The following is a 26,101-nucleotide window of genomic DNA, read 5'->3' on the forward strand; positions in this document are numbered from 1 at the left end:
ACTTCTGGACCATTTGAGTTTTCTTTTTCTTAGCATACTTAACAAAAACATATCATTGGAAAAAAAAATCTCAGAGTCATGCAGCAGAGGGGAATGGACTGCTCTCAGGCAGTAAGGGTTCCAGACACACAGCATTCCTTTCTTGCTGGAGGATGACTAACGCTATTTTTAAGAGTCCTACCCTGAGACTTTTGCCAGTTCCCAGGGGGACTTACTACCCACACACATTTCTGTTTTTGGTATGCTCAACTGCTTTAGGTGCTTTAACAGACTGTCAAGGACTCAAGGGAGCAGAGTGGCTCGCTACTGCCGTACTTCACAGAGTCAGATTCCCAGGCTCCCCCTTGTACCATCTGGAGATCATCGATCCTGGTATTGACTCCGGAAGCCATTTCTTTCCTCTCCTGTGGAGTCTCAGGACAGGGATAGAGGGAGGCTCGGAACCTGGAAGAGACGGGAACAGTCAGGAACACCGAAATTTCTTAGTGTAGTCTATCTACATCACTTCAGAAGGCAACGCTAACTTAGTAGGAGTAAGTCAGTAGGACCAAACGCAATCAGGTCAGGCTGCTGTGTCAATCAACACCAATCACGTATGTGAGCGGCCTACAGAGAGCAGCAGCACTGCACAGTCTCGACCTTCCCTGTAGCTACGAAATCGTTTTGAGATTTAAGAAAATTAATAATAATAGTAATAAGGGGCTGAAGAGATTGCTCTGCAGTTTTGAGCACCTGTTTCTCTTTCAGAGGCCCCAGGTTCAGTTCCCAGCACCTGTGTAGAGGGTCACAACTGCCTGTAATTCAGTTCTAGGGGATCCAAAACTCTCTTGTGGTTTCCAAGGGCACCAGGCATGCACGTGTGCATATACATACATACATACAGGCAAAACACTCAAAAACACAAAATAAATAAATCTTTAGCAAAGAATTTTGAAAAAATAATTTTAAAACTATTTTTATTATAAGTTATTAGAAAAATATGACATGGTGAAATTTCTATCCATAACACAGAATCCCATAAAGTTAATACAGTGCCTATGGGCACTAAGCTGGCATGTAAACCCACTGTCCCTGAATAATGAAACTGAGTTTGGCTGATTTCTTTGGGTGAAGGTATGAGTATATATGTGTGGTGTGCATGTGCACATATGTGTGTGTGTGTGCATGTCTTAAGAGATCCAAGGTTGACACCAGGAGTCTTCCTGGATTTCTCTCCACCTTAGTCATTTAAGCAGAGTCTCTCTTGATTCCAGAGTACACCCATGCAGTGAGCCTAAGTAGGCAGAGGGCTCCAGGGATTCTGTCTTGGCTTCCGAATGTTGGGATTGCAGGTGGCTGCCACGCTCACCTGGCACTTATGTGGGTTCTGGGGATCTAAACTCTAGTCCTCAGTGCTTGAGGAGTCAGCATTTTATCCTCTGAACTATTTCCCAACCCCCAAGCTGTGGTTCCGATACGCGGAAAAGAAAGGAAGAAAAACTGGAGCTACTTCTGATGGTTTAAAGCATTCCCAACATCAGTAAGCAGCGCATTTGACGTGCAAAGCAGAACGAGGATCTGCGCGGCACTTTTCTGAGTGTAAGCAGGCAGCAGAGCCACGCCTCTTGGGTGGAGGTAGGTGTGCGTTCTTACCCTTCGCAGATTTTCTTGACCCTATTTTTCAGCTGATCGCCTTGGAAAAAAATGATGAATACAGACTTGTGCACGTGGTCACCCTAGACCCGAGGAGAAAAATCAAGAGTTCAGAACTCTCAATATAGATGAGAACTTCCCTTGAGACAGTCTTACGCTGCAGCCCAGGATAGCCTGGTCTTGACTGTGTGGCCTAGACGGGCCTCCAACTCCTAGCAGTCCTAGCCCCAGGCTCCTGAATGTTGGACTTACAGGTCTAGCTGAAAAGTTCAAGAATAGCTAAACTTGGGTGACATCAGAAGGATTCCTTTAAGGGCAGGGCCTTCTGTACTTTACCCTTGCTCCCTCTCCTAAGCTTCATTGAGAATATCTGCCCTATAACCACAGATCCACAAACACCTTCCTGTTTTCAGACACAACCGGAAGCCTGACAGAGAAGCTGAGGGGCTACTCAGCACAGTGCAGCTTGTTTCTCCGGTTCTACTTGGACTCTTGTATTTCCAGGACGACAGAAGTACAGAGAAGAGGAGACAGAGGAAGCCTGTCTGTTCCTGGGCACAGAGAGAAACAGATAAAGAGTTGGCTGGATACAAGGAACTAAGTCACTGGCAAGAACAGCATGTTGAATCTTGAGACTCACACAAATTTAGACTATATGCAACAAGGAACAATACCAAGCTCACACCTCAAGTACAAGGACAGCAAGAAAAAAAATCAGAAAAAATATGCTTATGAGCTATTAGCCAAGACGCCTTAGGCTGCCTATAATGTCTCACATACAGAGTGTATACTGTTCTCATAGAAGAAAACAACTTTAGAAGGCTACTACAAGACAAAGAGTGAAGAAAGCTGGATTCAAGATAATCCCTAAGTCTCCTGGCTAAATAAACTGGGCCCATTCTTGGTGCAGCTGCTCTGCTGGAGATACCATGTTCTGCTTTCCTGGATTTGTTGATAAAATAATCTTCCTGCTATGGAGAGGAAACTTGACCAGACACACTGGAGAACGGCTCCACGACTACAGGTTACAATGTTTCCACAACCCAAGCAGCCTGAGAAAACGGTACCCTGGGTTAAAGCATTCACAATGCCACCGTGTCTCTACTTGGGGAGGGGTAAAAGCCACAGGGTGCTACCCACCAAAATTGAGAAACATCCAAGTTAAATTTCTTTCAGGACAAAAAAATAGCACATTAAGACATTTATAAGGTAAGCTAACGGCAGGCTTCTAAATACTAAGGCGAGAGTGACGTGCTGTCTCGGTGACACACCCAGCCTTTGCTGAGATCCCTGAGATCAGGACCCTGTGTCATGCAGATGTTGCTATCAACTTTGTCTCGCTGAGTCAAATGCCAAAACATTAGACTAGTCCTACTTTTTCCAAAGAGCTGGGTGGGCAAGATCACCCTCACCTGGCATGTATCTAGGCTAAATTAAGTTTCTGATCTTCCCAATATACAGGCAGACAATAAAATCTTGCCAGAGAAGTTTTCATCTTTTTATCTATCTTTTTATACATGATACTGCCAAATTTGCAACGACATATCTTGATTTTATATTAGTTTCCATAAAAGGCTATTTTTCTTTCAGCCCAGATTAGTAACAAGAAATATGTAAAGCTAAAATTAAGAATAATTGAGGAGGAAAATGTGCCAAAAAAACCCCTTCATGGGTAAAGTTTGAAAATATGTGCAAGTCTGTCTGCAGGGAGGAAGATGTCTACATGGAGGGAGAAGTTAGAGAAAGGGGAGTGAGCCTTGAGTCTCTGACGGCACCACGCTCTGCTCCTGCTGGGGCTCACTTTACAAGACCTACTCCACCAGACACAATTTCCTTGTCTTACAGTCACGGGATCCTCCAGCGGGTTCTCGATTTCAGCCTGTCTCAGGAACACATTCCCGCGGCACACTCGCCAAAGCATGCGTTCAAAGGTAGGGATCCGCTCCCGGTTAATCACACCAGCCACGAAGCTGTGGGGAGAAGAGTCAGGTTGGGAACTCCAGGCTGGGAGACTTAAGACAAAGCAGGAGAGAGGGAGGGAACGTGGAAGATTATACACATGGCGTCAAGAGGGCTGGCGGCCACTCTCTATTGCCTGACCTCATTTCTGGACCCAACAGAGGGTTGAGAGACAAACCAGGAACTGATCCAGACAAATCTAGGAACAGCTCACTGGCTCAGAACAAAGTGGAGACAGCAAATTATTCCCTAGATTCATGATTCCCCCTCGCCCGCCCCTCAATCCAAGATAAAATCCAGGGTCTTGACATGCCAGGCAAGTATTCTACCACTGATCTGTCTCCAGCCCATGGTTTAAGATAGGACCTCACTCTGACCCAGTTTGGCATCAAAGGTATGTTCTTTCTGCTTTTGCCTCTTGAAGGGTAGCTTATATACATGCACCACTATATTTGGGGCCACTCGCTGCTCATTTGAACAGCAAAGAGGAACACAAACCCACCAAGGCTGAAGCGCTACCTACCCAAGTCTTAAAGGAGTGCCTCTTCCCATCTCGTTTGGCTCCAAGAGTGACGAGGATTCTTCCAACAGGTCTGGATCCGCCATCTGCTGATGATGCAATTCAGCCTGAATTCACAAATCAATTAATATCTAATGAAAATAGTTAGTGGCATGCAGGGAACGAGGAACCAGGAGATGGGTTCAGAAAATAAAGACGAGAAGAAAAAAAGAAAAAGAGGTAAAACAAAACAAACCCAAAACACCAAAAGATAGAGCATACATATCCACAAAGAAAAGAGAGAGTAATAAAGAGAGAAAACAAAGGAATACACACGAGCTAAAGAAAGCAAAATATCCCCAGAGAGCATCTGGGGAGATGGTTTCAGAACTAAGGAGCGGAAGGAAAACATGGAGTGCTGGTGACATGTATAAACCTACTACTTGGTGGAAGCCATTTTCCTTTAATGCTTTCCTAAATAAACTTGCACAGGAAGCAGATGAGCTCTCCTTTTTGAGAGAAAAACAAACAAAAACAAAACCCCAAACAGCTCTGCAGATATCGTGACTACTTCATTTCTGGAGAGTCACCAAGAAGAAGACTTCTCTGCAAGCACATGGGAGGTAGGACATTATTTCAAGTAAGTGACCTGGGGCTAGAAAGGGCATCTCCAGCCTTTGGTAAGTCCAAAACAGGAGTGTTGTCAGCATGGCCACACATAAAACACCCCAACATGGGATTTAAAAGAGTTTCTTCATAAGGATAAGAGGTGCAGCAATGGGGGCTGGAGAGATGGCTCAGTGGTTAAGAGCATTGCCTGCTCTTCCAAAGGTCCTGAGTTCAATTCCCAGCAACCACATGGTGGCTCACAGCCATCTGTAGTAAGGCCTAGTGCCATCTTCTGGCCTTCAGGCATACATGCAGAAAGGATATTGTATACATAATAAATAAATATTTAAAACAAAAAAAAAAGAGGTGCAGCAATGTGGTGACTCACACCTTTAACCCCAGCACTCAGGAGGCAGAAGCAGGCAGATCTCTGTGAGTTTGAGGCCAGCCTGGTCTACAGAATTCCAGGACAGCCAGGACTACAGAGAATCCCTGTCCTGGGGGGAAAAAAGAAACAAACAAACAAAAAAATAAAAAGCCAGGTGGTGGCGCACACCTTTAATCCCAGCACTCAGGGAGGCAGAGGCAGGTGGATCTCTGTGAGATTGAGGCCAGTCTGGTCTACAAAGCAAGTTCCAGGACTCCAGGACAGCCAGAGATACACAGAAAAAAAAACCCTGTCTCAGAAAAAAAAAAAAAAAAAAAAGAAGAAGAAAAAGAAGAAGAAGACACACAGAAGCTGGACAGGCCTGGTCCTCTGTTGCATTCATACAGGCAAAAAAAAAAAAAAAAAAAAGGAAAATATCCAATAAACATTATAAACAATTTATAAAGTATTTTCTGACTAGAAATCTAGGAATCCTGATCCTGAAAAGTTCGTGTAGAGTTTATAGCAGAGAAAAAGAATTAAGTAAATAATAGGCCATAGCTAAACAATCTAGAGCTCCTGGCCTTGCTTAATTAAAATGACTTCCACTAGGACAGTTTATACAATGAAATGAAGGCAAAGGATTCCCACAGAGGTCTGGTATTCCCTCACCTCTCTCCCTTTACCACCTAGTCTCACCAGAATGGAGAAACGGCCCTAAAACATGAACTCTGATCAGCCTAATCTACCTAGATGTAACATCCACACACTATGTGTTTGACTAAAGACTAGAACAAGCCAGAACAACTTTCCTGTTCCAAAGCAAAACGAAAACACCAGGAGAAATTCCCTTCCATTTCATTCCAAATTTCAATTTCACCTTAATCCTGTCAATTAAACTATGAGGCGGAACAAAGGCACATGTTTACCTTAATGGTGAAGTCATGGACCATACATGTAACAGAGGGCAAATAGTGTAAACCAGAAAACTGCAGGGCCAAAGGTGACAGTAACCGTTCTGGGAGGTCAGAGCCAGGGCTCTGCAGGGTCAAAGGTGACAGATAGTAACTGTTCTGGGAGGTCAGAGCCAGGGCTCTGCAGGGTCAAAGGTGACAGATAGTAACCGTTCTGGGAGGTCAGAGCCAGGGCTCTGCAGGGTCAAAGGTGACAGATAGTAACTGTTCTGGAAGGTTAGGGCCAGGGCTCTGCAGGGTCAAAGGTGACAGATAGTAACTGTTCTGGGAGGTTAGGGCCAGGGCTGTTTTTCATATTTTGTTTTTAAAAATCACACAGAGCAGAGAAATATTGTCATGTGATTAGAAACATCTAAGATGAGATAACAGGGACGCTGGCTGTTACTTGCTGCCACATGGGTGGAAAAGGATTCTTTTTTTCAACCTAAAAACAAATCAGCCAGCTGAAAGAGATCCGATATTCAAATTACTACATTCCAATGGTTCTTGGGGTATGAAGATGAATAAAATTGATTGTTCCCCACAAAACTCTCCTACTGCCTTATGTGGTTCTCAGAACCTGGCTCGTACTTAAGCCATAAACACGAGTCAGTGCGGGCATGTGTGCTCTTAAAGGGACAGCCGACAAGAACAGTGAACTGTTCTTAGACTGGACTGCTCCAAAGATGAGACCTGGGGCTGTTTAAAGAAAACAGCAGGATTAATTAAAATTAAACAGAAAGATCAAATTCTAAATACTAATTTCACCACTTTATACTTAAGAACACCAAATCTTCAATAGGAAAATCAAGAGATTATAAACAAAATTGTATCTGATGGGAAACTATGGTGACCAGGACTAAGGGATTTTACAAAAACCCGATCACAGAGATCACAGCATTCTCTCTCTCTCTCTCTCTCTCTCTCTCTCTGTTTTCTTAAGATTTATTTATTTTATGTGTGCATTAGTGTCTTGCCTGTATGTGTGTCTGTGCAAGGGTGTCAGATCCCCGGAACTGGAGTTAAAGACAGTTGTGAGCTGCCATGTGGGTGCTGGGAATTGAACCTAGATCCTCTAGAAGAGTAACTAGTGCTCTTAACCACTGAGCCATCCATCTCTCCAGCCCAAGACCACACTTCTCTACTGACAATAACACTGCCAAGCTCTCTAAATCACCTGCTATTTCCTCCGAGTTGCCCCTTTCCCTGTTTAGAACACTGAAAGCCACACCTTACAAAGAGCAAGCTGCTGAATGGAACTTCAGCTGTCGGCAGCATTTCAATATAAGCGGCACATGCAGCCAAGCTACACCAGCTCCTAAGAACACTTTAACTGTCTAGCTACAGCGAGAAAGAAATGACATGTCACTACTGAGTGCTCACCCAGAGGAAATGGCAGATGGAAAAGAAAAAGAAAGAAAGCAGATGGGTGAAAAATGCAGAGGGGAAGGGAGGCGGGATCTGCATGCCATTAACCATTACTTTCCCAGTCTTCTTTACGCTCTCATATGTTAGGATGCTTATGGTAAAAGATGCAGAGAAACCTCTCCAGCTCTTACGCTCTTCATAAGCAAGAAGACTAGAAAAGGATAATCATTAACAAATCATTTTAAATGCTCTGGGTAAGAAATGGCTACGTTGAATTGACAATCATCTTAAATCATAAGAATATTCAATACATGTTTACTCTTCCCTTTCTACACACCCTGCCAATTATTATCACCGATAAAGAAACGGCATTTTCTGATTTAGTCATTTTTTTGGCTGATTACAATGAGTTATTGATTTATTCACCAAATTATCAGGAAAGAGGAGAGGTTTGTGGTTGGCAGTGTTTGGTGCCATTTCAAACATTACAATTTCCAACACGAAGCGAAATCTCCTGATGAGCTGAATATCTGACACCTACGGCCCCAGGTTGGCTCACCTTTCTGTGTTGCTTACATGTGCACCTGCACGCCCAGTGTGATCACTCAGAGAGGCTCTGTCTCTGCTCAGGGCAGCAGCACCTGCAATTGCTACTTGGCAGAGGGCAAGGTCTATGGAAAGGGACCTGGCTGGGACTGTGGCGAGGACGGGCCAGGTGCTGACTGCAGGTGGTGAGGAAAAGCACTGGTTCTGGCCAGGGGACTTTCCGCGCTGCTGTGTCGTGCTTGGGATGCAGGGGACTGATGGAAAGAGCAGTGGAGGAGCTCTCACAGCCAGGCCTATGTCCAAAGCGGCTGGGAGAGAGGGGCTGGGTAGCTCGGCATCAGAAAGAGACAAACCTGCTGTGGATAGGGCATGAAGGTCATAAAGACTCGGAGTCTCCTCTCAAGACCAGCACTTAATGTTTAGATTTAATAAACATAAAACAAAAATAAAATTCCATTTACATTCTTTCCTTTCTGCTTTTTGAGACACGGTCTTACATAGCTCAGTGGAACTCAGTGAACTCAAACCCTCTGTGGACCTGAGACTTGCCCTGAATTCCTGGTCCCCTTGTCTCCATCTCTCAAATGCTGGGATTGTAGGCATGTACCACGCCCAACTCCTAATGTACAATTTTGAAGTAATAAATCATCTTTATAAGTGGTTCATCTTATTTTTACTGGACTGGACTCTTTTTTGGGGGGGGAGGTTAGGCAGGGGAGAGTTTCACTATATAGCTTAGGTTGGCCTTGAGTTGGCAATTAGGAAAATCTCAAGTTCAAGGCTGGCCTAGGCTATCTATTGAGATCCTGTCCCCATGTCGTGGCAGTATAGATGGTAAAAGAAGCTCCAAGTGAATCTAAAAGTAGCTGAGCTTGGACTGTGAGGCCAGGCAGGGTACACTAGGGCACTCGGACACATTCTGTGAGCATGTGCAGGTCTGCAACCAGGGGTTTCCTGATCCAACCAAACGACAAACCCTTTAAATGAGGGGACTCGGACTTTCACAAGCTGTACCTCAGAAGCAGTAAGTGCTCACCACAGACTCAAGGAATTAACAGGTAGAAATGCACTGAGATGCAGCCAGTGGGCACCAGGAATCTCACATTCAGTGGCTTGGCCTGTGGCTAGGATCCTAAGCACTTACAGAGGTGACCTCACTGTCGTCTCACGTCCTCTAAAGCGATCAGGCTCAAAATTCTCCACTTGGGACGCACACAAATATTCACAGGGAATTTCTATTATTTTATAACCAGATTCGTACTCATGGGAAGACTAGGTAGTTAAATTCACATGGGCTTTTCTCATGTCCTTGTCTCCACAGACTCTTTGAATTAGCATGACTTGTCTGAATCAAATCCATAGTTACTGAGAAAGGTATCACTTCCTTAGCAGATTTTTTTCTCTAGACCGTGGCTTTCAAAGAAGATGCCTGAGTTAAAACACATTAAAACAGCTGGCTGGGCCCACCCCCAGGGTTCCCAGCTCAGGCCATCTGCTCTGCAGTGGGGGGGGGGGGGGCTGATCATCTGTTTCTCTCAAGGTTCCAGGTGAGGCTGTTGATGCTAGTTGGGAACCTTGATAAGCATAGAGGACTGGTCTCTTCTTGAGCAATGTAGAGTTAAAGTAAAACTGAGAACATAGCAGATACTAACTGAGATGGGTTCTTTATAGCTAAATATCTCCCCTCCCCGCCGGAGACAGGGTTTCTCTGTGTAACAGTCCCGGCTGTCTTAGAATTTGCTTTGTAGACCAGGCTGACCTTGAACTCACAGAGATCTCTCTGCCTCTGCCTCCTGAGTGCTGGGATTTAAGGCCACCACCGCCCAGCTATATCTAAAATCTCAGTCAAGATTTTTTTGTCAAGCAAAGGAAATCAACTCATGGGCGGAACACAGTAACAGTAACTAGGGTGACGTATGAAGGGTCTAATGTTAAGATGGGAAAGACACCTGTCAAAAACCACTATCAATATTTTAGGCCATCAGGAAAACCACACACAGGCTGGATGTGAATGATCCTCCCCAAGGTTAATTAGGAGAAGGAAGTATTCTACAAATCTGAGCTAACTCCTTTCAAAGGGATCTCCCCGGCACACTGTCATTTGGCAATTCAGTACCTTTATGTTTTTAACCAGGGAAAACTTGGCAACGTTTTTCCTTGTAAGTAATAAGCTGTATCTGTGAGAAAATTCAAACTAGCATCAAACCAATACTTTCATAGGACACAGAGAAAACTCAGGAAAACCAGAGTGACTTGAGATCTAAGGGCTGAGAAGAATCCCCAAGGTGGGCGAACAAAGGAATCTGATGAACAAAGGTCTGGAGATGGAAACGTCACCATAATTTTGCGCACAACCAGACACCTGTTTCCTCAGCTTCATATATATTATACTTACCTTGTAACACATAACTAGAAGTATCACAGAGACATTTCAACTCACTACACTTATGTGTCAACTTTAAGTTTCTTCCCCCTGCTGTGAGATGGAAGTTTGCAGAAGATGTGGAAATACGTGACACCATGGCTGGCTGTGCACTCCATGGAAAATGGAACGCAACCTGACGTTCTTTAACTAAAACGGTGCAAAAGCGGCATTGCTTCCAGACTAGCAAAATAAAACAATTACTGGAATAAAAATATGGCCCACTTGTGCAGGTGTACCAGCTGCTCAAGGACTAGAAGAAACAATAGTCTGACCTCATCGAAAAACTGCTGAGTTTTGCGAAGTATAAATTTTAATTCAGTCAGTTCCAGGAAGTTTCTCTTCAGGGCTTCCTGGTTGGTGTTGATCTCCTTCAGCTCATTCTCAATCTTCTCGAAGTTGGCCTAAGGTTTAAAAAAGAGAGCTGTTAATTCAAACTAAGCTCCCTGTGCTGGCAAAGGACAGTAACAGAATTTGCACCCCAGAACTGTTGCCATGGTAACCTGTCAGCTACAGCTGTCAAGCAAATGCTGTGGTTTTAAGAGCAACTTTAAGCGAGACAACAATTATGTGAGCCTTTGTCTTCAGATTCCACCGTACACTCACTAAGTGAGTTTCTTGAGAGAAGTCAGACACTCAAAAATATCAAAAGCTCACTGGCTATTTATTCATTTGGTGTGTGAGGGTCATCGGCTAACAAGGGACCAGTAAACCAATAAGCATTAATTTGGTGGCATATTATAATATGTTATCTCTGTGTGAGATACTGTTTGAAATTATAGAGGTGAGAATTCACTTCAGTCCTACCTAGAAAACATCTACAATGAAAGACAATACACACAAGGTTGGTAAGAATTCCTCTACACTCACCACTCAGGAAGGCAATCCCTGCATTTATGTGGAGAAACTGTTTACCTCTAAGTCGATCATGTCCCGGGGGAACGGCACCTCTGGGTTTTCACCAGTGTCCATAATTGGGATGTTTGCTTTCCTTATCTCTTTCTCGACGAATCCTAGAACGATGAGTCAGAGTGCTCACATGTAGTGTGCATGCCTGGAATTCTCATTATTTGAGAAAACACACATACAAACACACATGCACGCGCGCGCGCGCACACACACACACACCCCTAATGCCTGGTTAAAAAGAGCTTCATCTGAGGAAGAATTGACACACAAAAGAACCTTTTCTCTCCACACATTACTTCCCTGCACTCTGCATTCTCGAAAGCTATCCCAGGGAGCGTGGTCAGGCCCAGGACTGTTTCCTTTCTCTCTCCTGGCCTTTGCTGTTGTTCTGAGAATGACCTTGAATAACTGACTTCCACCTGTGCTTACAGGCCTGGCAGCCAGGTCTGGCTTTCTCTGAGGTTAAAACTGGCTTGCAGCCACTTCACCGCTTCACCCTATGTGACGTGTTTCCTTCAGATATGACGGTTCTCTCTGTGAGTATTATTGGCTAATCCAAGCTTCAGAAGAATACAGCATTAACAGGGCACTTGACACATATCATGGGTGAGGGAATTCTAAGTCAGGAATAACTGGGCCATTTTTTAAATACCAAAAGTCAAAAATTAAGCATAAAAGGGCCCAAAACTCCAAGAGAGAAGAGTGTTTTCATGACAACTACCAGGTTTGTATTTTTTTTCTTTTTTGGTTCTTTTTTTTTTTTTTAGAATACAATCCAATTTCTCTATGGGCTTGGTAGAGTGGCAAGATCATGGATTTGGAGCCAAACAGAATGACCTAGTTTCAAATGCTGGCTCCATTATGACTGCTTATATTCTCGGGTACGTCAAGGAAGTCACAGGTGTCTTAGTCCCTTAATGAGAGCAACGCCTACCTTTTTATTTATTTAGACGGTGTCTGTGCAGAACAAGCTGGTGTGGAACTCACAGGAACTGTCTGCCTCTAAGTGCTGGCATTAAAGTGCAGCCCCCACTCCTCAAAGGTGTGTTGCAGGGAATGAATACAGGCTTTAATTGCTCATTAGCACCCCAGCCTTTGGTAAATCCTTAGAGAATGTTCCATTTTTTCCATAAACTGCTCAGATGAAAAGGTGGCTCAGCTAACTCTAAATTTGATAGTATTCTAAGCCCTAGCTTTTAAAGTTCTATAACACGATTCTGCTGTTAAAAATCCATGAGAATCTAAGCACAGTGGCTTTATACAGGTAACTATGGTCCTCCAAAAGCCACAGCAGGAGGATCACTACACAGAGTTCTGGGTCGGCCTAAGCTACACAGTGTCAAAGAGCTAAAAAAAAAAAAGAATAAATAAACCTAATAAAAAAAAAATAATGACAGTGTTTTCAGCTTGTCTTTGAAAAAGACTTCCCTTAAGCACTACCTAGCTTAAACCCCATAATATCTATTCATATACAAGAAGTTCATCTTAATGTCATGGTTGCAGATTTTTTCCTTCTTTTTTCAAATCTTTTAACAAGTTTACTTTGTATATGTGCATGTGTGTGTGTAGATGTTCATGTGGAGGTCAGAGGACAACTTTTGGGAGCTGGTTCTCGCCTTCCACCCCACTCCTTGCTTCTGCTGCCCATGTATTCTGGGTAGCTGGCCTCCCACCTCACTGCAGGAATGCTGAGGTTTCAGATGTGCACCACCACATCTGGTTCTGATTATTTATTTACTGTTGCTTATTGAATACACTGAAAGGAGCAACAGGTTGGAGAATACCTAGAATCCTAGGGGCAACCGTGTCTGGCTTTTTTTTTTTTAAAGATTTATTTATTATGTATACAACATTCTGCCTCCATGTATGCCTGCAGGCCAGAAGAGGGCACCAGATCTCATTACAGATGGCTGTGAGCCACCATGTGGTTACTGGGAACTGAACTCAGCACCTCTGGAAGAGCAGCCAGTGCTCTTAACCTCTGAGCCATCTCTCCAGCCCCTGTGTCTGGCTTTTTGCACAGGTTCCAGGACTGCACTCTGATCTTCAGACACTCACGGCAAGTGCTTTCACCTGCTGAGCATCTCCTCGGCCCTCTTCCCTTGTCCTACTGTACAGCTTTATTCCTTAGCCGAGAGAACAATGATTCACTATAGGAATGTCACACAGAACCAAACTGTACATACGAAGCTTTCGATCCATTTCTTCACATCTTCTAACTTCATTCACAAATTTCCTCTGGAAAACATTCACATCTGGATTTAACTGAAAAACAAGAACATAATAGCAGACTTCAAATACCGGGTCTACCTCTTGTTTTATAAGCAACACATCCCAGAAATGGAACCTTAATTTTGTGCCAGTTCATAATGCAACTGTAGTCCAAACTGTCTACCGATCCAGCCACACAAGCTGAAGCTAAAAGCCTCATTGCTGCTGCAACGCACATCTGGGATGGAGAGGAATCAGCCAAAGTGATGAGTGCCCTCCTTCCCACCACCTGGAACTTAGGCAGACAGGTCACAGGTGCTCACCTTCTGGCGATAGTCTGATTTTATTCATCCACTAAAGCCATACCACAAGGAGTATCTCCTCACACCTGTTAGAACGGTTTTTATGAGAAAGATGGAAGCTAGGCTTGGAGATTCACACAGTGATCCCAACTCTACAGAAGCAAGGATTAGAAGGTCAAAGTCAACCTGGAGAGCAAGGCAAGTTATAGGTCAGCCTGGGCTACCTAGCAAGCCCTTGTCTGAAAAGAGGAGAGGTATGAACTAATGAGAATGTCAACAGAAGAGAACTCTGTGTACTGCTGACAGGAATAAAGAGTTATACTGTCATACGGGAAACAAAACCAAAAATTTTTTACCAAAAAACTACCAAGAGATGGGATGTAGCTGACTGGTAAACTACTTTACCCATCATGCACAGACACCTCGGTGCAGTTCCGGCACGGAGCAGGTAGGACTGCCATACAGTCCAGAAATCACTTCTAGGTACAGAGAAGGACTGAAATCAGTATGTAGGGCTACTCCCAGTAACTAATATGTAGAATCAACCTAACAAGAGATGTATGAACAGGGAACACATGGGACGTGACACAAAGTGAATACACCAGGCACACTGCATCTTACCTACATGTACAATTTCATTTTACTATTTATTAACATTTTTTCTTTAAGATTTTTGTGAGAATAGATGGGTGGTCTGTCTACATATATGTCTGTGCACCTCAGAGGCCAAGAGGGTGTCAGATCCTCTGGAACCTGAATTATGGTTGTGAGCTGCCATGTGGATGCTGAGAGTCAGACCTGGGCCCTCTGAAAGAGCCACCAGTGATCTTAACCTCGGAACCATCACTCCAGTCCTCTACATGTAGAATTTTAGACAGTTGAATTCACAGAAGTATTGAGATGGCTACCAAATGGCTACCAGAGAGGGAGACAGAAAGGCGGTGGGGCGAGTAGAAGATATAGGTCAAAGTGCATAGATTTCCAGCTAGAAGGGGGTAGGGAGGAAATGGCCACTTGATGAGACAGTAAAGAGTTTGAGCTACTAGGGATACATCCTTCCACATTCACTTACCTACTCTGTGTGTATATGAGTGTGTATTCACATGGGTGGGTGGGAGAGGATAAGCTGCAGGAGTGGACCTCTCCTTCCACACGTGGGTTCCAGGATCAAACTCATGTTATCAGTCTTGACAAGAACTGCCTCTTTTCCTTCTGAGTCATCTTTCTGACTCCAGAGGAATACGTTCTCTCTCTCTCTCTCTCTCTCTCTCTCTCTCTCTCTCTCTCTGTTCACATGTGTGTAGGTACCCCTTGGACATCACGGAGATATGATGATCTGATTTCATATGACTGGAGCAGTATGAAACTGAGAACCAAACTTGGCTCCTCTGGAAGAACAGCAAGTGTTTTAACTACCGAATCATCTCTCCAGCCCAGGAGTAAAATTTTCAACTATTGCAGGGTAGGCAAGACAGTCCAGCTGTAAGGGTGCATGGCTGGACACAGTGCAAGTCTGGTAACCTGAGTTCATCCTTTGGAATCTACATAGAGTTAGAGGGACAGCATCAACTCCAAAAAGCTATCCACCCTACCAATAATAATAGTAATAATAAAAATAAATAAAACTTAAAAACAAGCCAGGTGATGGTGGTAGCGCATGCCTTTTATCCCAGCACTTGGTAGGCAGAAGCCGATGGATCTCTGTGAGTTCGAGGCCAGCCTGGTGTACAGAGTGAGTTCTCTAGGCTCTAAAGCTAGAGAAACCCTGTCTCAAAAAACCAAAACCAATCAAACAAAAAAACCCAAAACACAAAAACTTAAAAGCAAGCTGGGCAATGGTGGTGCAAACCTCTAATTCTAGTGCTCGGGAGGCAGAGGCAGGTGGATCTCTGTGAGTTCAAGGCCAGTCTGGTCTACAGAGAGTTCCAAGACAGCCAAGGCTACAGAGAAACCCTGTCTCAAAACAATAACAACAACAAACCAATAACAACAACAAAAGAAACCAGCAAAACCAACAAAAAACTTAAAACAAAAACTAATGTACAAGTCAGGTAGTTAACTATAATCCTAGGACTTGGGAAGTAGAGGTGGGAAAATTAGGAGCGTAATGCTATCCTCAGAGCCACTGGAAGCTAGTCATCATCTTGAGCTACAGGAAACTGTCCCAAACAACTAAAAAAGTTGGACTTGGTACAGGCCTCATAATCCCAGCTATTCACGAGCTGAAATAGGATTCTAAGTTCAAAGCCAGCCAGGGATGCAGTGCAAATTTAGGGCCAGCATGGACAATTTAGTAAGACCATGTCTCCAAGGAGAAAGGGCTGGGAATGTAGCTCATAGGCAAAGCACTTGCCTAGTACACATGAGGACCTAGGTTCAATTTCCAGCACCAAGAACAAATCAATACATAAATAAACTCATATATGAGGGAATAAATAGATGAATGGTATGGTAGTACCTTTCTCTAAAGTAGTAATAGAAGCTGGAGATCCACACTGGGATGTGGGTGCTGGAAACTCAGGTCCCCAAAGAGCAGCAAGTATTCTTAACCTCTCTCCAGCCCAGTAGTTGGAATTTTTAAGACAAAGTCTAATATGCAGCCAAGATAGCCTTGAACTTACTGTGTAGCTAAGGATGACCTTGAACTCCTGATCCTCCAGTTTCGGCCTCCAAGTGCTAGGATTATAGGAGTGCACCAGCCTGTCCCACTCAGTCACAGCAGTTAAGAGATTTACAGTACAATTTGCTACATAGCCCAGGATATCCCTGAGTTCAATACCTTTCTGCTTTTGCCTCCAAAGTACTGAAAGTTTAAGAAATGAAGATGCATACCAAAAAAATATAAAACCACACAAGTTATATAGGAAAAAAAATATTTTTACTACACTGTAACCTAGGCTCAGCAGTTAAAAACACTCGCTCTTCCAGAGGACGGAAGTTCCACTCCCAGCACCTCCATACATGGTAGCTTACAACTGTCTGTAACTCCAGCTCCAGAGGGAGTCTGGCCTCCTCAGGCATCTGACTCACATGTGCATACCCACATACAAACACATACAAGAATACATAATCAAAAATGGATTTTAAGCAGGGCAGTGGTGGCACACGCCTTTAATTCCAACACTTGAGAGGCAGAAGCAGGCGGATTTCTGTAAATTTGAGACCAGCCTGGTCTACAGCGAGTTCCAGGACAGCATGGGCTGTTACCCAGAGAAACCCTGTCTTGAAAAGCCAAAATAAATAAGTAAATAAATTTTTAAATGTTTAAAAAATAATAAGTAAACTGGGTATAGTGCCTTTAATCCCAGCACTCAGGAGGTAGAGGCAGTCGAATCTCTTTGAATTCAAGGCAAGCCTGGTCTACATAGGGAGTTCTAGGACAGTCAAAGCTACAGAGACCCTATCTCAAAAAAGTCAATAAATATAATAATAATAAAAAAATATTTTTAAAACTATTGAGTAAAACAGTTCTGGGAAACAGGATAGTCACACAGCTTTCAAAAAGTATCACCCCAGATTACTTATTAATTATAGAGGGGATAAGATACTTTTACATTGGAGAAGTCTGGGAAATAATACCTTAATTGAGTGATCAAATTTATCTTTAATAATAGAGCAAGCCTGAGGACACGACTCAGTCAGTGAAGCGCCTGCCATGGAAACACGAAGACCCGAGCTCAAGCCCTAGAGCCCACATAAGAAAGTAGGACAGGCTCCAGGTTCAGTGAGGAAACCCTGTCTCAAAAACTAAGGTGGAGCTGGGCAGTGGTGGCACATGCCTTTAATCCCAGCACCCAGGAGGCAGAGGCAGGTGAATCTCTGTTAGTTTGCTCCCGGCCTGCTTCAAGACAGCCAGAGTCATTACACAGTGAAACCCTGTCTCAAAAAAACAAAAGCAAACAAACAAAAAAAAAAAAAAGAAAGAAAAAAAAACTAAGGTGGAAACTAACCAAGGAATATCCAATATTGACCTCTGGCCTTTACAGACATGTACACACATGTGCACATGCAAGTGTACACAAGCAATTACACATACGAATGTGCGTGTGCGCACACACAAACAAATAAATATTGAACAAGAACAGAATAGTAGGCACACATGAAATCCCCGAACTGGGGGAAGCTGAGGCAAAAAAAAAAAAAAAATATATCTGTGAGTTCAAGGTCAGTCTGACTAGTGAATTCCAGGACAGTCAAAGCAAGGCCATGTCACAAAAAGAAGTAGGGAGGCGGAGGAGTAAGGGGAGGAAGAGAGAAGAGAAAGAGAAAGAAAAAACAGTAGCACCTAGAATACGTGGGGGAACTTGTTAAACCTCACAAGTCAATAAGCAAAAGTCAAGGAGTTCCACTGACAGATTCAGGCAGATGAAGGAACACACAGTTCACAGACGAGGAAAGCTCCTGTCCACAGACAGATATCAACTGGACATACAGAAAATGTAAGACAGGATCTCTCTAGTGTCAGGTTTCTAGCTAGCCCTGTAATGGCTCCCTCAATCAAGATATCTCTTTCCTTGTTCTCTGTCTCTGTTAGGCCCTCTGAATGTGGGTGACGGGTGTATGGCTGGGGCAGACTGTGGGGCCACTGGCAGTGAGACCAGGATTTATCCCTACTGCTTTTTCTAGCTTTTTGGAACCCATTCTCTCTGGAGGGATACCTTGCTCAACCTAGATACAGTGGGGAGGGCCTTGGTCCTGCCTCAAAGCAATATGCTAGACTTTGACTCTCTATGAACCCTTACCCTCTCTGAGGAGTGGATGGGAGGGTGGGATAAGGTGGGGGGAAGATGGAAGGAATAGAAGTGGAGGGAGTAGGAACTGAATTTGGCATGTAAAATGAGAAAAGATAGATTTTAAAAAATATAAATAAATAAAGATCTCATCTCACATCCATAAGATTGGTCTATTTCTTCACATCTGGACAGGGGCCTATCGATACAATTGTAACAAGGGAGAGTCAAAGGGAGCATAACACATGGGTGCTGCCATTGGATTTCTATGGCAACATCTAAAATACTATGTACGCATACTATGTACATGAGTATGTGATACTTGGTGATACTCTGTGGTGTGTGTGTGTGTGTGTATGTGTGTGTGTGTGTGATTGGTAGAGAGAGAGTACACCCATGCACATGAGTGCCACAACTCAGCCTTGGATGTCATTCCTACCATAGTTTGGTTGGTTGTTGTTTTGATTTTGCTTTTTGATACAGGATCTCTCAGTAGGGCTTACTAATAAGGCTGGATTGTCTTGGCTAGCAAACTCCCGGGATCCACATGGCTCAGTTTCCCTTGTGCTGGAATCGCAAACATATGCCTCCATAGCCCCCTTTTCAGAAGGAAGAACTCAGTGAAGGTTGCTCTGTGGTAAGCATAGCAGCTAAGCTGTTACTACAATAACCTCTTAGTTATAATAACTATGTAGCACTGGCTGGCCTAGAATTCACTGTGTAGATAATGTCGGCTTCAAATTCACGGTTATCCTCCTGCCTACGCCTCCCAAGCACCGAGATGTGAGTTATCATATCAGGCTTTTGTTTTGTTTTGTTTTAAAGGCAAGTTTATTGAATACACAGAGAACACAGTGTGTACAGTATTGCCAGAAGAACCACCTGCCAGAGAACTTCTTGACAGTCCGCCAACTCCAGGACCTTTATTAGTTAATCCTATCCATTTCTGATCACTCTGGTTTAATTCACCCACTCATCTCAACCAATCACGATTTAAAACCTTGTACAGGTACTAAAGACACAATTATGAGCAACAACAGAGACTACAACAGAGAATGTCCTTGTCTTCATGGGGCTTAGAACATTGTGAGGAAGGAGTTTACTCAACTGTTCCCGTTGATGAATGTGAAATCATGACCATTATGAAGGATATGAAAAGTACCTGGAACTCTGAGAATGCAGGAGCTGAGTCAGGGACCCTCCAGACTACCTACACCTTTCATCTGTGTGCACAGTATCTTCTTGTTCAAATTATAAACTCCCAGAGCATATTTTAAAAAATGAAAAAAAGCTGGGTGGTGGTGGCGCCCATCTTTAATCCCAGCACTCGGGAGGCAGAGGTAGGCAGATCTCTGTAAATTCAGGACAGGCTCCAAAGCAACACAGAGAAACCCTATCTCGAAAAACAAACAAACAAACAAGAAAAACCTTAGACTGTCCTTTTTGTTTTGAGATTCTTTCCAAGTATCCAAAACATATACTAGTATATGCTTACTTACGTACCGTGTAAGTTTTGCTAGGTATATAGCTGTCTCTGATTTTGTTTTAATATTTTCTTTTAGATCTTACTGCATGGAAAAACTACAGCTTTTGTTGTCTTACATATCAGGTTGTGATATTAAGGAGACCCAAATAAAGTAAGAGTAATAGATTAGTGTGGTATCCTCTGCCAGCATTCCCTTGAGGGCACTTAAAATTGTTTTCTTTTTTTTCTTTTTTCCCCAGACAAGGTCTCATGTAGCTCAAACTGGCCTCAAACTTATTCTATAGCCAAGGATGACCGTGAATTCCTAATACTCCTAGACCTCCAAAGTACAGGCATCTCAGGCCATTTGCCATCCATCTCCTCCTCCTTCTATACATGGTCTCACTCTGTAGCTCAGGCTCATCACCTCATTGTCTCAACCTCCCATGTGCAGCATTATAGGGATAAACCATGATGCCCAGCTAAGGATGACTGTCCAAGAAAGAATCATCAAACGACCGAAAAAAGTTGGCTGAAACCATTTCCACCTCTAGAAAGACAAAAGACAATTTGAAGCTTACACAGTACTAAGCCAGTGCTATGACGTTACTTTGCACATAAAAGGCAAAACACTCATGACAAAGCAGTTAACCATAACTAACAAAACAGTTTGATGGTGATCAAAAAGCAGTCTGGTTTCCACTTACATCACGAAACTGAACCTTTCCGAGTTCTCCTAATTCACTGACGCAACAATAAGCAGCTTCTGACTGTAGAAACAGCTGGGCCAGCGTCATCTCCTCGCTCCGGAAAAGCTCCCCCATGTTGGCAGAGAGTAGTCGGTAAGTATCTGTGGTTCACTTCAATCTGAGGCAAGGGAGAAAATGACAGGGCTTGAGAATTAACCACTAGGACCAAGGACAAACAACACCAGCTCAGGTCCTTTATTTCTTGCATGCCTTGTGAGAAGTCTGGCTCTCTGGCTTAGAAAGGTGCAAAAACAGCCGGGCGGTGATAGTGCACGCCTTTAATCCCAGTACTTGGAGGCAGAGACAGGTGGATCTCTGTGAGTTCGAGCCAGCCTGGACTATAAGAACTAGTTCTAGGACAGGCTCCAAAGCTACAGAGAAACCCTGACTTGAAAAACCAAATAAATAAATATATAAATAAATAAATAAAAAGAAAGGTGCAAAAGAAAAATTACAAAAAGTCATTACTAAATCCCAGACTACTGAGCCCAACAAAGAGTCACTTCCTTTGTAATTGACATCAGAATTGACTGACAGTACTTTGGGGAACACAATACTAAGAAATAATATGTGCAGATTAAGGACAGGAGCTGGGAACTCCAAAAAGCTCTGTAATATGATACAGTGACATTCACAGCACCTGGAGGTTTGCTTTTATTTTGTTTGTATAACCTATGCTGGTCTCAAACTCAACACAGTGGAGGTTGGCCTTGAACTCCTGATCCTCCTTCCTCCTCCACCTCCTTAGTTCTGGGATTACTGGAATACACCAACAAACCCAGAGCTTTTTGTTGTTACTGTTTGATTTTCACACTGGACAGAATTTTCTTGCTAAAAAGGGTCCTCATCGTTGTTTTACTTTGGGTTTATTTTGTTTGGTGAGCAAGAAACAAGAGACTTGGGCTGGAGAGATGGCTCAGAGGTTAAGAGCATTGCCTGCTCTTCCAAAGGTCCTGAGTTCAATTCCCAGCAACCACATGGTGGCTCACAACCATCTGTAATGGGGTCTGGTGCCCTCTTCTGGCTTGCAGGCATACACATGGACAGAATATTGTATAAATAATAAATAAATAAATAAATATTTTTTTTAAAAAAAAGAAAAGAAACAAGAGACTTTACCCTCTTATGTTAAAGATGTGACTGGCTTTCCTTCCTCAACTGACAATGTCCACTTCCAACATCCAAGATCTCTAGTACTATCCTAAAGCTAAGGTTAAAGGGCTCAAGCTTCCAAACTCCTGAGCAAACAGCATTCCTCTTCTAAGGCATCCCAATATGTAAACAACATTTTAAAAGGACAATGGAGCCCACCACAGTCAGTTCAATTTCAACTCAGGCGTGACAGGAACGCGTAGGTAATGACAAAGCACTTTTAATAAGCCAGAGGAGAAGCCTTCCACCTCGGCAGCTATCTTTTTCTCATCCCCATCCTCAAAATGACTGTCGTTTTCGTCTGTCCTGTCTCCCCTACGAGCCACGGAAGACTTCCGTTCGGGGCAGCCACTGGCGCTATCAGTGGTACTGAAATTCCAATTATTCACTCTCGATAAGCTCACGTTCAGCTCAGGTAGAGCACGGTCTGCAATATCTCATGTCAGCAGATCATACACTACATTATTTTTAACGTCGTAAGGTCGTGCATATTTCATACTGACTGATAAGTGAGACTGACATTTCAGAGAAGATTTGATCTTCGGGAAGGCAGGAAGACATTTTGAGGAACCCGAACAACAAATCCTTTCTGCATTTCGTGTTCTCAGGACAGCAAAACAACACACTCTACTAAGCAAGGGTTTCTCAAGAGATTATGTGGGTTGACTTAAGACTGTGCATATCTGAATCACCCACAGGAGCTATTATTACCAGTCCTCGTCACCTTGAACAAGGATAGATGCCACAACCTCAAAATATATGAAATCATGTCTGATCGGCATTGACCAGAAGCTGCCAGGGATGACAGCCTCTAACGAGTTGCCGCCCTCCTCCTGCTCCTTCATGATTACAGGCCTGTCTAAGGCTATCTCTACCCCCAGTGAAATCAAACACAAAACGAATTTGGAAAAGGGTTTCCAGGGGTCGCGAAATGAAACATGAACAAAGAATAGTTCTGCAAAAGGGATCCAAAACAAACCTTACGTCCTCCCTGGAGGACTCTCTATCTCGCTCGGGTTTTCCAATTTTCCCTTCCTAGCAGGGGGCATCTGTCGGTCACCTGCTTCATTTCTGGGCAGCACAGTGAGAAAGCAGAAATTCTCTGGACCAGGCACAACCTGTCTCCAGGGTAAGGGAGAAATCCCCAAATTCTAAAACCCTTTTAAGAAATTCCCTCGGATCCCTCTGCCTATCCGATCTCCTCTATTCTGTCGCCTCCCCCTCACGGGTCCTCCCGGGGCAATGGCCCTCCAGTTCCTCTGCCCACAGGAAGGGTGTCTGAAGAGGAGGATGAGCCCCCTCACATTTCTCTCAGAGACCCAAGACCCCCGCTAATTCTTCTGACAAGCGGCCGGGGTATCGGAGTGCACCCCTAGGTCCCCTTGAAGGCCGCTCCGGGACGCGCTCTCTCCACAACCCTCACTCACCTCTGGCCCGCACCACCGCCGCGACCGCAGCCGCCGCAGCAAAGCCCCCGGCTCCGGCAGAGCCGAGTCCCGAGGAGGTACGCAAGCAAGGCTCCGCCCCCACGCCACCGCCGAGTCCCGCCCCCAAGATGACTTCATCTCAGTTGACCAATGGGATGCTGCCTCTGCCGGGCTGCCGCAGTGCAGAGTCCAGGGGGCTCGGGCGAGTCTTGCCGTGCGGTCGCCATCTTTGTTCCGGCGTTGTGATTTCTAACCCGGAGTGTTTGGAATCGTCAGTGCTGGGCGTGTGGGTTTCTGAAGTGTTTGGCTTCTGAGCCTCTCAGAATCCTATCTCTCTCTTATCCTCGGAGCAAGGTTACCTGCCATCTCTGTTTTCCAGGGAACCGATCCACAACCCCTTCTTGGAAGCAGCGTGAAAAAAATGACTGTTTATAGAATGATGTGAGAGCTGCAGGGGGCTTCAGAGTTCGTCTTCTCCACACACACACACATCCTTTGCCATTCTTCCACCCCTGAAAATATTTGAGCCCCAGATTGGAGAGCGACTTAAAACTTACGCCGATCTCGTCCTCTTACGACGTACAGGATTCATTCTTCCATTAGCTGCCTAGGGTTTGTTTACACTTACACAAATGACAAGAAATGACCCAGTTGAGAAAATGACTATTTTTATCTTGCTTAGTAGATTCCCGCGAACCCGTCTGGCCACGTAGAAGTTTTCAGTTCCTCGTATATCTTTTGAATGCAAAATGATACTACCTACTATTTTTTCTTTAAGATTTATTTATTATGTATACAACGTTAGAAGGGATCATCAGATCTCATTATAAATGGTTGTGAGCTATGATGTGGTTGCTGGGAATTGAACTCAGGACCTTGGGAAGAACAGTCAATGCTCCTAACCCCTGGCCCATCACCCCAGCCCCTACCTATTTTTTAAAAGCTCACTTCCCAAATATTAACAGAGTCCCTTTCCCCTCTATTAGAAGGAGTAGGGAGTCGGTGTTAATAACCGGACCCATCAGGAAGAACTCGGAGAACTGGTCAGTCAGTCTCCGTGGGTGGCGGAACTCTATTGAAATTCAAGTGTCGTGAAAGAGATATTTCAGATTAAAAAACAAAGCCAAAAAGAAAGAAAGAAACAAACAAACAAACAACTGGTGCTGATAATTTTGTCGGTCTAGCAAAAAACTACAAAACCTGTTTTGTAAGCCCGAACAAAATGATGGACACGGTGAACATTTTATTTCTATTTTTCTATTGCTCATGGCAACTGAAGATGCCACAGGTCTCCTGAGAAGGAGCATTTCTGAGACCTGACTTTACCATATCCACATTTCTCAGTTCCTTTGCTTTCCTGGCAAGGCAGAGAAGGACCCACAGTTGAAATCCTGCTGAATGTTAGAAAAAAACGATTTCACAATGAATGACTGTCACTTCCTTCCTCAGAGACTTGAAAAAAAAAAACAAAAACCTAACCTCAGAGTCAGCTGCTTGCTAACCACAAACACAAATGTTTCCTCCGCTACCTGAAAGAAACCTATCCCTGACTAACTTTTATTTCCTTGAACCTTTTTCGTGGCTTTCCTGATAGTACATCCTCGCAGAGGTATTTAAAAATAGTAATACTAATTTATCTATTGGATGTGTTTGTGTGCCCTCCTTCCACGGCACAGGCAAGGAGGTCAGAGGACAACTTTGGGAGTTGGTTCTCTCTCTCCTTCACCATGTGTTTCCCAGGGACTGAACTCAGGCATCAGGATTGCCTGAAAGCACTTTAACCTGTTAAGCCTTCTTCAGGGCCCTATAGTTCCTTTTCTTTTTCTGTTCCCGCCTGCCAGTCACCTACCTTTTCCTAGTGTTCAGTTTCCGTTTATTTTCCTTCTGTGCTCTGTCCTTGGCAGTTCCAAATGTCTATGTTTAGGGCTTCATATCTATTTTTCTGCTCATTACCTTGCTTTATGGTCAGAGATGGGATTTCTGTCTGCTAGATAGTATCTCATAGGCAATATGTCGGCTGAAATCTGCTGTGAACCAAACATTAGGTACCATAGATAGGAAAATGGGGCAGATACACTCCCCATCCAAGAAATACCTTGAGAAATAAGTTCCAATACTTACAAGAGAGAAAGTGGGGTGTAATGACTCATACCTGTAATCCTAGTAATGGGATGCTGAAGCAGGAGGATTGCCTTCTAGTGAACGCCAGGCCAACTAGAGCTGCAAAGCATTAAAAAAAATGCAAGGTAGAGAGAGGTGAGTGCAATGATTAGTATTCTACTTTGAGCCAGGAGATTTTCTAAGTGCTTTATAAATACAGACTCATTTAGTTCTCACAGTAACCTTAGGAAGTAGATACACCCATGAATCAGAAGATACGGCATTGTTCAGCAAGATCAAATTTTAAATGCTTTTGAAGCCGGGGCTTCAAAATGATAAAATACATGCTTGCCATGCATGGGGTTCAATCTCAAGCACAGGAAAAAAAAAAAGTAAAAAAGTGCTGTTAAGACAGGTGTATTGTTAGACACCTGTAACCTCCTGACAGCAGGAAACTGAAGTAGGAGGGCCATAGAACCCAGAATTTCTAGGCCAGCTTGGGTGACATAGTAAGATCCATTGTCCACCAAACAAATAAAAATTAATAATAAAACAAAGTGTGGATGTATATGCCTGTGGCCCTAAAAATTCCATGTGAGGCTTAGGCAAAAATATCAACTCTAAACTGAGATTTTGCTTAGACACCTAAGCAAAGATTAACTACCGATTCTTCCCTACCAAGACAAAGTAGATAGCAGATA

General features: G+C 43.7%; 1 protein-coding gene across 4 annotated transcripts in view; it reads right to left on the reverse strand.

The window, feature by feature from the left end:
* Atp6v0a1 (ATPase H+ transporting V0 subunit a1) overlaps positions 1 to 23,450 on the reverse strand; it is a 57,198-nt gene extending 33,748 nt beyond the window's left edge. For 2 of the 4 annotated variants that reach the window (XM_048450669.3, XM_048450668.3), the window contains exons 1-9: positions 23,301 to 23,450; positions 20,680 to 20,839; positions 13,451 to 13,529; positions 11,271 to 11,368; positions 10,631 to 10,759; positions 4,115 to 4,197; positions 3,476 to 3,602; positions 1,633 to 1,715; positions 351 to 444 (exon numbers count right to left, since the gene is read on the reverse strand). In XM_048450669.3, the coding sequence (XP_048306626.1) occupies positions 351 to 444; positions 1,633 to 1,715; positions 3,476 to 3,602; positions 4,115 to 4,197; positions 10,631 to 10,759; positions 11,271 to 11,368; positions 13,451 to 13,529; positions 20,680 to 20,796 (810 nt within the window). In that variant the 5' untranslated portion in view covers positions 20,797 to 20,839; positions 23,301 to 23,450. Of the gene's footprint in view, positions 1 to 350; positions 445 to 1,632; positions 1,716 to 3,475; positions 3,603 to 4,114; positions 4,219 to 10,630; positions 10,760 to 11,270; positions 11,369 to 13,450; positions 13,530 to 20,679; positions 20,840 to 23,300 lie in introns of all 4 variants that reach the window. The other 2 variants (XM_087909975.1, XM_048450666.3) reach the window with 1 other exon arrangement.
* Between the last annotated feature and the right edge of the window lie 2,651 nt (positions 23,451 to 26,101).

The sequence above is a fragment of the Myodes glareolus genome, chromosome 9, assembly GCF_982192425.1.
Source record: "Myodes glareolus chromosome 9, mMyoGla1.1, whole genome shotgun sequence".
NCBI classification, from domain to species: domain Eukaryota; kingdom Metazoa; phylum Chordata; class Mammalia; order Rodentia; family Cricetidae; genus Myodes; species Myodes glareolus.